Source organism: Molothrus ater, chromosome 1, assembly GCF_012460135.2.
Source record: "Molothrus ater isolate BHLD 08-10-18 breed brown headed cowbird chromosome 1, BPBGC_Mater_1.1, whole genome shotgun sequence".
Lineage (NCBI taxonomy): Eukaryota > Metazoa > Chordata > Aves > Passeriformes > Icteridae > Molothrus > Molothrus ater.
In genome coordinates this window covers 14,239,726-14,251,876 of record NC_050478.2, presented here as the reverse complement: position 1 = coordinate 14,251,876, position 12,151 = coordinate 14,239,726, and the positions used below count along the sequence as shown (strand labels likewise).

The 12,151-nt window shown below is 38.7% G+C and overlaps 1 protein-coding gene across 11 annotated transcripts in view; it reads right to left on the bottom strand.

Annotated features, from left to right (window-relative positions):
• The window catches only part of PARD3 (par-3 family cell polarity regulator), a 452,341-nt gene that overhangs the window by 120,774 nt on the left and 319,416 nt on the right, over positions 1-12,151 (bottom strand). For 7 of the 11 annotated variants that reach the window (XM_036401877.1, XM_036401886.2, XM_054514473.1 and 4 more), the window contains one exon: positions 3,987-4,097. The exons of 3 other annotated variants lie outside the window; for them this stretch is intronic. In XM_036401877.1, the coding sequence (XP_036257770.1) occupies positions 3,987-4,097 (111 nt within the window). Of the gene's footprint in view, positions 1-1,118; positions 2,122-3,986; positions 4,098-12,151 lie in introns of those variants that run through there. One more of the 11 variants, XM_054514487.1, reaches the window with a different exon arrangement.

Sequence of the window (12,151 nt, the reverse complement as noted above, 5' to 3'; positions counted from 1 at the left end):
TGCAGGATATCAATGGACACACTGGCTAAATATTGAGCAAACCTACTCTGTGAGGCCCCCAAAGACCAGATGTAGAGGGTTTCTGGATTGGAAAGCTCTGTGGGCTTCCAGAGGTTTAAATGCAGCAGCACAGCACAAGGTGACCATCCATATTAACTGATTCTTCTTGGTCACTGACAAAAGTTTCAAAATCTCCTTTTAAGTCTATCCAACATTGCAATGCCTGTGTAAAACTATAAGCATTTGGAAGCATCTCTAAAAGCTCAAGATATTCCATACATCTCCAGTCTGCAAAATCCAAGAGATCTCAGCAAGATGTGCAAACCATAGGTACCTCAGGAGACTCTGGAGTTGATAAAAGACCTTCTGTAACAAAACCACAAAGACCCAGGGCTGTTTTCTCAGCCCATCCATGTGAATGTAGCATCTCAGTGGTGCCCAGTTTGAGCAGTCCAGCAATAGGCAGACAAGATGACCACACAGCAAAGAGGGGCTCCAAATTAGCATATATGAAAAACAGCTGTGATCTGGCACAGGACCAGAGCTAACTGAACTTGGTTCTTATTCAGCTTCCTCAAGACTCTTTCTTAGGACACTCAAGGCCACAGTCAGAAATCCTATTGCCCAGTCTTGCCTCAAAGTTTTTGACTGGTGCCACTGCTGGGGAGAGCCCTTTCTAACAGCACAGCAGAGCCCAGCCAGATTTTAAGATCAGTGCTTGGCAGATACTCAAGGATCATGCAAGCAGACTTGTTTTTGTGCAGTAAACCAGTGTCAAAGCATAGTGACATGGGGCAATGTTCTATGGCCTTGGATGAACTGTTGTTCCAACATTTGGAGGATTTACAAATAGCAAGTATTTTACAGAATTTTTTGTAAGACTAGTGGGTGGTCTCATCAAGTACACCCCTAATTGTTTCAGTATTCCTTGTCATTGAAAGCTGGCTGTATTTTCAACTAGATAACTTCCTTTTTCATTCAAAATTACTTTAAGATTCTCAGTTAACACACACCATATACATATATATCCAACATATATAGGATGTAGCTTAAGAGATACACTCCTTAATCAAAGAATCACAGAATCAAGAAATTATTATTAATAATATATTTATGAAAGGCCATTTTATTAATTTGATCATGGTAAACTGAAGAGCATTTTTCTTATTTGTCTCATAATCCATATAAATTCTAGGTTTTAAAGAAAATACTATTGTAAGCAAAATACTATTAAAATTAATAATTCCATAAAATTGTGGGCATGATTGATTTTTTAATGGACTGTTCACTTGTTCTCTGACCCCCCTAAGGATTTTTGCTCCTAGCCTCTCATACATAGTAAATTCATTAAATCCAACCTATTTCCCCAAAGCATTGCATCATTTTAGAGGTACATAGTATCAAATACCAAGTAAAATAGAACAAGTGAATTGCACTGCCAAAAAAATTGAGAAGACAAAAACCCACAGAAAACAAAGTTAAAATAGCAGCCATTATGAGCCAACACTGACAGTAATATTTCACTCTGTCTCCTAGTAAACATTTTGAGGGATTGTTCAGTTAATTTGCAAGAGTACTCTTCATTAACAGCATGTATCTAACATCATTATTTTACAGGATCAAAAGGAAACTCTGCAATCTAACTGCAAAAACATTTAGTCTCTATGGACCAAATCAACATCTGAATTTTTTAGAAACATAAGGAAGCACCTCACACATTGGGTTGCTATTTTATTATCTTTTATTAGTTGTACATGCGACTACCCCAAAGAAGTTGCATTCTCTTATAGACATAACACAAAGGAAAGCAAATACACAGGGAAAGAGAATAATGGGAGGATAAGGACCCATGTTACTGTAACATCAAGCTGTTATGAAGTTCTGGCACATGCATTTTCTGCAGTTTCAGTGAACATATAAAATTGTTTTTATGACACATGAGGAGTGAGATTCCAGGAAAGATTCAAATTGGTTAGCATAACTTGATGGACAGGGATTAGGATTTGCTCCATGCATTGGGGGCTATACAAATAATTTCATAATTCTACCTTGGTACCCAGCGTGACTATTGCAACCTCTCTTACACCATCACATGGACAGTCTATACTCTGACCATTCTTACTGAGAGAGACAGAGAGACACAGAGAGACAGAGAGAGAGAATGAAGAGAGAGAAAACGTTACTAACCCAGGCGTCAAGTCTTTCTTCTTTTTATAAATGTACACGGCTGATTTTCTGGGGACCTCGTGTTCCTAAGAAACCCTAAGGGCCAGCTGGGGCTCAGCAGTGTGTGAAGCCAGGGCACAGAGTGGTGCTTGTCTGGCCAACCATCCCCTGCCCTGAGCTGGGCAGAGCAACCAAGGCAGCTTTCCATGGCTCTGCACCCCTGGCATGAGCTCTGTGGCCGCTCCATCCATGAAAAGGGAAGTTGGCTGCACAAAAACCCTCATCACTTATTTCCTTCAGTTCCAGCCTTCCTCTTTACCATTTAATCTGCAAGCACTTTACTTATAAAAACGGGAACAAATTTAATGACCCTGCCTCACTTTTGTTAAAAAAGAAAAAATAAAAACCAATCAGACTAGAAAAAAACATCCAGGCACTGTAATCCAGCCACCTTCTACAATCAGAATGGATGGACAAAGACAAGAATAAATTTTTACATCAATTTATGATATAAATTTACATCAATTTATATCTACTAAAGAGTAAAAAAATTCCCATTACATAATCTAAACAGATGTTCATAAATGATAACGTTTCTGGAGTTTGACAATAACAAACCAATAAACACACACTCCCACCCCATCTTTACTGCAAATCACTCAACCCTAAAAGAACTGAAAGCAAACCCTTTTAGGGTTTAACTAAGGAGTCTACAGAAGAGCTACAGTGGCTCTCTATTATACAGTGGCTCTAATATTCTCTATTAAGCTGTTAATGATGAAGCCACTATTCATGAACTTCTGTTCTTATTTGCAGAAGACCAAGGTGCATAGAGGTGGTAATTAGAGACCATTATGACTAATGATCTCTAATTAGTGATATCTCCTCTACAAGGACAAGAAAATTTCCCTCCAGAGTTTCTGCATCAATCCTAAATTTATGGTGAGCTATAGCATGATTTTTAGATAAATAATTCTAATGCATAGTTCACTTTCACTGCTAAATGTGTCTGAATCTATTTACCATTCAGCAATCAAACTTTGTAAAGTTTGTCTCCTTTCTGAAGTTATGTCAAAGAGGCTGTCTCTCAACTCGTATTTCCCAGTTTAAGTTAACTGGTAACCTATACTTTTCAAGATTTTGATTAAATTGATCTGAGAGACACCAGAGTCTAGGCCCCAAATTGTTCTTGTAGAACTACAAGAGATAGGATGAAAAGTAGACTGGAAATATTGAGAAGAGCATACGACATATATATTATATAGGGTTTTTTTTTATGTTAAGAGAAGCTGACAAGGAAAAATAGAGGTGCTCACCACTCATTTTTACAATTAGCAGTTTAATATATATATATATATATATATCATTCCATAAACAGATTGCATGGCACATAAATAGACTGAACTCCAGTGACAAATATACTGGTAAGCACATTTTTTATGTTTCTCCTAAATTTATCAATGAAAAATCTAGATATGCAAAACTCTGAAGAAAAATACAAAACATACTTCATTCTATATAAATATTTGTTTTCTGAAAATGTCAATAAAATCAGTTATAGACTATATAGAGAAAGCATTTCATTTTATTACTTCATTCTCCTCAATAAGAAAGGGAGCTCTGCGTCTATAAAAGATGCTTAACACAGCCAAAGGAGCTGTTCATACTAATGTCCAAAATAAGTCCAGCTTTTTCCTGTTATTTAAAGAATATAAACATATCAACATGTGGAAAATTTCATCAGTGGAAATTGAACTTCAGTTATTTAATTTAAAAAACAAACTCTGTCTATCAAGGTTTAAGCAAATACTGAAGTCTACCTCTCCTGTTCTTGCTTCATTCGTATTCTCTCCTCTTCTGAAGTAAGAGCTTCCTGCACTTTTATTTTACCAGTTTTCTCACTCTTGTCATCTTTGCGATGTTTGCCAAACCTGTTAATAACACACAAAAAAAGAATCTAACTTGTGACATGAACAAAACTGTATTTTCCTTCTTCCAAGACAAAGAGAGTTCTCCAAGAAGGACTGCTGGGAAACCAGGAAGGGAAAGTGCAAAGACCTCAGAATCTCATTTTTTAGTATTTTCAGGCTGCTTCCAGGTTGTTGGTTTTTTTACATAAGTTTTTTTAATTTTTATTTTCATTTCACTCCTCTTAAAAGTTTATAGAATTCCTCACTGAAGAACACAACAGACAAAAAAATAATAATTGGACCACATCTCTCCTTTATGCCATGATTTTGGGGCCACTATTCTTAAAGAGACAGTCAAACAATGTTTTAGAACAGCATCTGTGCTCAAGGACACAGCTCAGCTTTGCATTAAGCAAAAGCTTCCCCACTTTGGAGAGGAGAGAGGGAGCTGCAGGTCTGACAGCTCCCAGGGCAGCACCAGCCTCCACATCCCACAAGGGCCATTTCACCCCACAGAGGACACCATCAAAACCGTCAATTTATTCCTTTTCAGCACCAGGGGTTCTTATTTAAACTTCATTACTCATGACTCTTTCCCCAAGGGTGTTCCAGTGTGGGAGGGTGAATGGAGGGATGGAGCTGTCTGGGCTGCCCCAGACAGAGACTGTGGCTGCCAACCCAGGGTTTGCCCTCTTCACATCTCCCCCTCTAAAGGCTACATTTCAAATTTATTAAGTTTCTTCCATATTTGCACATTCCACTGTTTTCTTTAAACTTTCAGGGAGTGAAGAATTTGGCATTTGAGATACTCAGTTGTTATTATTAGGACAAAATAATTCCTATTTCTTAAGATATTTCTGACCTATTCTGGAAGGAATGACTTTCATACAGAGCGAACCAAACAAACACTTTAATATAACCTTTAAATAGATCTAAACTTTAGATGAAAATTTTCTATTTAAGGCAGAAGGGCTAACACGTGTCTGTTAAACAGTATATATACCAGTTAAATGCGGCATCATTTATCACAACAAAAGCAGCAAGAATTTTATTTTTTTTATATCAAATGCTGATTTGAGAGCTGACTGACACTGTGGCACTTCACACTCAGGTTCACATCAAAAGTGAAATTAAAGCACTGAGACTTGCAACCAAACATGTCTAGCAATAGTGCCAACAGGACACCACAAATGCTCATGGACAGTGAAATAAACCACAGAGTTCTTAAAGCTTCCTTCTGACCTGTTAATGTAACATCTTGAAAATATTTTGAGTTCACCGGGGATTTATAATATTTTCCCATTGGTTCCTTTTGATTCTAGGACAAAGCCATTGTGTGTGTTGAAGTACACCACACAGCAGCCCCACAGAATGATTAATTTCTGGCCATTCAATCAAGAGATATTATTTATATTGTGCAATGATGTTTACAGCTCTTAGGGCAGCTCTTTAAAACCAAAACACAAAAATACAGCATAGGAGCATGTAAATAAGCTTTAAACTGTTTGCCCATTCTCCACACAGATTGCTCATTTCCAAAGAAATTCAGGCATCTGAAAACTAAAACTGTTTATTAATAACCACCTGAAAAAGGGATAGGCAGAGGACATGATGGGGTCAAGAAATGCAAAATAGGGTACAGAGTTAAAGTCTCTGACTTCATAACGTTATATGTGAAACTTAAATTCAAAACACCAACATGCATCTTTTAAAACATCCACCTATTTATTAGAGAGTAATCAAAACCATTATACAAAGCATTTACATATCTGACACAAGAGATTCAAATCAAGTTCTGGATGTTGTACACCAGACAGAAGAGATTGTTTAATTTAAAATAGCCCTAAAACCTCTAGACTGGAGAGGAGTTTTGGCAGAAAAGCAGTGGAACTGAGCCACTTTACCCTGACACACAGTGCCTGAGGTGGCAGCATGGGTCTGACCTACAGAACATGCAGAGCTGTGAGGAGACAAGCAGCATATGTGTCACTCTAGCACAGCATCTCTGGGATGCCCACATTTGCTTCAGTCTACTGTTCTTCCTCAACCCATTTAAAATGTCACATAAAGCAAAGGAATCAAACTTTGGAGTACCCAGTTTATTCTTGAAAAAAAAAAAAAAGTTGTTTAAAAAAAAATGGGGGGAAGAGGGGGGAAGAAAAAAATTGAATTAGTTATTGCCCATTAGGTTTTGGCAGCAAAACAGAATTTCTGCCACCATAAATCAACTCATTGCAAGTGTGAACAGATATATAGTGAAATCAATACCTTATTAAAAAAATAAAGTACACAGGAAATTTCTAATAATCATTGTAAGCAATCTAGTAAATGTCTGGTCAGGCTGCATGATTGTGAGGAGAGCATTTCTAATGCTAACATGTAATGCAAACCCAGCAGAATTCAAAGGTTTGAATTTGCAGATCCAGCCAGGCAGGTCCAGAGCACACAGAGTTCCTGTGCATTCCCACAGAGGCAGAGGTGGCACCACACAGGGAGCACCTGCAGCAGCACCAGGGCTCAGTTTGCTTTCAGTCATGAGCAAGTTGTGGCATCAACCCTTCTTCTCTTTCAGGGTTTTCTTCCAATCATCTGGGAATTAATGTTCCTTCTGCCCCTGAGGACCATCCTGATAAAAGTCTCTGGAAGACAGCTCAGGTTCTTTCCCAGACATTTCAGGGGGTGGCCACACTGTTCCCACTCTGACTGGAGCCTTCCCAGTGCCCATCTCTGGCAAGCTCAGTGGTCATCCCAGCAGTGGACAGCCTGGCAGAGTAGGAACCATGGTGGTCTTGCACAGGTGCCTTCTCTGGATTTGTCACCCGCAGAAGTGATCTATTTGCCACAATCACCACTGCCTGTAACAAGTTCAGCAACGTTAACCACACTGTCCCTACACTGGAGCATGGAAAAACAAACACCATCCTCCCCCCTCCCTGACTGTGGCTTCGTGTTTCTGGCACAAGGCACAGTTGTGGTCATTGTGGCTTAACAGTCACAAAGCTTTGAGAAGATGCCAAGCTAGCATCTCAAGAAGATGCTGAGAGAGCCACCAAGCAATTGAGAAAGGTGCTGAAAAGAACTGTGATGGAGAGACATTTGTACTCCCCCACATCCCTCCTTTATTTCTGTAGGGGCAGTCAACACTCTCCACTACAAACATCATTCTACATCTTTGGTAAGATTACTCTTGCTAGCAATAACTGTGTTTGTTATTTACTTCTATTATAAGTGTTTGCTTCATGAGGTATGATTTACAGTCACAACGAAACCCACAGCCCAAATCAGCATCCTCTCCACCAAATTTACAGCAGACATTTATAAATTATTTATTTAACAGTCATAATCAAGCTAAGTTTAACTACAGAAATACAACATCCAGCAATCCTAAGGCACACCATTAAAACTCTCTCAGCTGTACTTGGGTATGAATACACTGGTGTCAAGCTATTGAAAATCACCTGTCCTAATTTCTTCAGGTAGACATTTCCTACTCATATAAATGATGCTTCATATTCATGAACATTAATCTAAACAGGACACTTAGAAATAAGACTATTCAGACCACTGAAATTCAAGCAACCTATGCTAAACAAGGGCCACCAAACAGCAACAGAAAGGGCAATATCCCAAGCAACAGAGCAATATCCCTTCAAACCACCAAAAACACATCCCTAAGTTACTGTGCACTGTCTCCACAGCCAGAGGTAAAGCCCTTTCTGTTGCTGTTTGGTGGCCCTTGTTTAGTTTTGTGAGTCAAAAGCCTGTGTCAGGTCCCCAGAATCACTCCTGGTATGTACAACACCCTAAATTGAATGCAGTGGTTCAATGCAAAGATCTGGCTTACCTATGTGACAATTTCACCTCCTTACAAGGGCAACTCCTCCAGTCCCCGACTTGCCCCATGAACATTTTGTGTTTGACACCTTCCCTGCAAACCACCAAAGCTTTGCACCATTGTGAATCTTCCTCCTTTACTGCTCAGGTACTCAAATGAAGGAGAGATGGAATTAGGATGTATGTACCATACATGACCCAAGGCAAATTTGGAACCTTACTGCTTCCAATACTATTTTTTCCATAATCCATATATTGAAAGACCTGGCACACCCACGTAATAAGCTCTTCCACTGAAGTGACTGGGAACAGCCTAAGACTGAGACTTGCCAAGTGCAATCAAAGATATCTCCCTTGTAAAGCAGAAATCACCACCCATTTGTGCTGTGTCAGACAGACTCCAGACTTGTGCAAGGCCTTGAGGACACCGCCAAGTGCTGTGATCCTGGCCCTCGCTGCTCCCTCCCCAGACACAGGCGCAGGTCTCTGCTGTGTGCAGCTGCTTACAGAGTGCCTCGAGCACTTGTCTGAACCTGAGATGGTCTCATTCTCACTGCTGGGGGCTGGCTGCTGGGATACTTGTTGCAGCTCTTACAAATGTAAATGAAATGACAACTTTCCTTCAGATACAGACATGAGAACTCCATCGCTCAGCATCTGCACAGCAACACTCCTTGCATTACTGAAAAGGAGGACAGTGCTTAAAAACAAAGGTAGAAATTACTGATTTTGTAATTAAAACCCAAAACCATGCAGAAAAGGAGTATCTGTGGCACTGATGTTCAGACAGTGTTGAGAATCTAATCCCAAGCTCTTTTCTTTTGCTGTGTTTGGTGCCAACAATTTGACTACGAGTAATAAAAGCCCAGCCTAAATCACTGCAGAACACACCAATGCACAGACACAAGCCAGTACCTGATGTGCAACCAAATTACACACACAGCTGCCTCACCAAGTCACTAAATTCATGAGGAAAACAGTTCTGTTCTTTGGATATAGCTTGAGCTATACCAGCTACTCCGAAGCATCTGCAGCTACAGAAGCACAACACTGACCTGTGGGCACCACTTGCCTCAATCTCAATTCTTAGAAGCAGAGCACAGATTATTATTACTCAGAGTAGAAAATAAAAGAGAAAAAAAGAAGTGCACATTTTCCTTCAAAACCCAAGTAATAAAAAAATTACCATTCTGTTCAAAAATATCCTTTCACAGATATAGCTTAATACTTCGTTGAGGACACGAATTGCATGGTTATAGAATAATCTCTCCATAATTCTAACAATGTTTACTTCATGTAACAGCTTGTTTATTCAGCAGCTCTCTCATTTAAACCCTGTTAGAAAAAGTATAGCTAAAAAGTAGTTTAATTTTATTTTGTAGCTGCACAAGCAAAGAAAAAACTTCTATGACTAACTGAAATACAGGTTGTAAATTAAAAATACCCTGTCTGTCCAAGAGTGTGAGAAATTGATGAAAGAGAGCAGCTGAAATCTTGTTCACTCTAATTGCCAAGATATTCCAGAGTTCTACTTAATTTATATCTCCTTAATTCTCCTTTTACATTAAGGATTGGACAAAGTTTCAAGATAAGTGTTAATGCTCAAAGTCCTATTTACAGATCCACAGACTTAATTCTTAAATTCAGCCAACAACGGGAATCACAGTAAGTGAAGAAATTAAAAATTGTAAGAGGACCATCTTCTAAATGTGTGAATTCTAATATGTAACAGCCAGGTCATATTAGAGGAAAGGCCCATCCTCAGACCCCATGATACTGGTTTTTCACATTATTATTAATAAAAAGATGAGAACACAGACCTGTATGCCGTAAGCTTGACCCTCAAATAGGAAATCTCATGAACTTTGGATAATCTAATCAAACTAAAATGAATGTCCAAAGCTCTCTGTCAGCTGGCTCACTTTCAAGCTTACTTACTTGAATGACTGCCACCAACTAGGAGGTGACCTAATCCAAAGTCTATCATGCTGAACAGAGAGGCACTGACTAACAAGTGCCTTCAGTGGCTTTGGGCCAGTGCATCAGAGCAAATGAACAGTATGAGGCTCGACAGAGAAGACAGCTTACCAGAACATTTAAAGAACAGGCTCAAGCTACAATATGATGCAATATATATAAAAAAATATGTGAAATGTACATAAAGTACACATGTAGACATAAAGAATATGTAAATGATTTTGCAAAAATAGATAGAAGTACAGATAGGACAAGTGAAGCAAGAAGGATACATGAGTAACCACAGAAATTCCACATTTAGAAGTTATCTCAAATGTAGATTCAGTTTAAAAGAATATATGTCAGCATCCTTGATGCAACAAAAATAATACATGTGTAATCTGCTAAAAGGATTTGACTCTGATGCGTTACTGATGAGATCATTGTCGTCTGCCAAATCATCCACATATTTCATTAGAATAAAGAGCTACAGAAGAAACATGCATTAGTTGATTAATGAAAAAAACACAAAAATTGATTGAGACAACTTCAGTAGCATTATGTTCCTTAATAGAAAAAAGACCATCATTAAAAATTAACAATTGGTAAGTGTCTTGAGCTATTTTGTCAGTTTTCTAGCTTCAAGGCATGCTCTTCTTCCCTTAGTAGCAAACAGTATTCACACACACAGACACACACCTAATGTAAACACTGCTTGAATGATTTTGCAATGATTTCTTTTTCACCCTTCTGTATCAGCAAAATCATGAGATTTATATTGCAACACATTATTGGGACACACAAAACTATTCTGTTGCTAAAAAAAAACAAAAACAAAAATACAGCACACAAACAAAAGCCACCCTCTTTAGTGATGATCTAAAGGTTTAGAAGCTTTCCATTCCAAGCAAAATTGCGCAAATGCTATTTTTAAAAACATGTTTTAAAGTGTAAACATTTCTATATTGGCAAATGATTTCTAGAAATAGCCTGTTATCACATGTTAATAATCAAATTAGTAGATCCAATTCTACTTGTTGGGAGGGAGTGGAGTGACTGCTGGAGTGACTCAGCAGCAGCACTGTCCTGAGATGACACAAAAGCACTGATGTGCAGGCACCTTGATGCAGGAGCTTGTGGGCATAATTAAAACAGACATTGATAACTTCATTTTCCATGGATCTGCTTGCAAATGTTAAAACTGATAAAGCAGCAATCCTTCTGGTGCAACATCCAGCAGAGGACCCCTGCCAGGAGGGTTCCTGGAGAACTCTACTGTCACAAATCAAGAAAAGCACATTACAAAAGGTCATAGGTCACTCATGAAAATTAAGAAAACTCTAAAAGGTACACCTGTATCTCTTCAGGCCAGTGATGTTTGCCTTCAAGCAATAAAGAAACTCACATGCTTATCCACAAACACAGAAATTTAAAGCACAAGAACCCAAGAGGCTGTTACTGCAAATTACCAGCCCTTTGAAGTGCCCACCTTGGGCCTGAATACCGTAAAGCATGTGAAGGTCTTCTGTGTTCTATTCACACATGTTCTCCCAGCAGCCTCCATATCACTTTCCAAACATTAAAATACCGTTTTTCAGCCCCATTCAAGGGGGTGTTCTGGTACATCTCACCAAACTAAGTTTACTCAAAAAGAACAGACAGGGTGACCCAGTGCTTCATGTGCAGCAGCACCGGTGATTCCCACACCAACCTCCAGAAAAGAAGTGCAGACAACAGATGTGATCCATAGCTGCTTCCAGCCAGTGAAATGTAATCTGCCTGGCTTTGGGAACCACTACCCCAACTTCGAAAAAAATGGGTATGAAGCCAAACTAGAGACATGTCATGAGGTTTAATTCAATTATTTTCCTAAACAGTTTTGATAACATTTCCTGAAAGGCATGACACAACAGGCAGAATATTATTCACACCAAGTCGCTCTCTTTTCACAACTTAAACATTTGTAATATTTACTTCCAGCATAAAATGGTGGAACTTTGAAAAACAGATTTCTTTTATGGAAAGACCATCTGTTTGCAAATTTCTAAACAGAAGATAATATTCTTGCATTGCTACTCGTGATTGCCTGAAGCTAGCTGGAGCCACGGACAGCTCTAATAAATAAATAAATAAAGGAAAAGCAATCAGAAAAAAAGCCCTAACTACTTCAAATCACTGTAGTTGAAAAGCAGGCTGAGAAGTTCAAAGAAACTTTCAAAAATTTGACAATGATACTATTGTAAAGAAGGCAGCAAGAAGCAGAGATGTCCAAATCTACTCAGTAA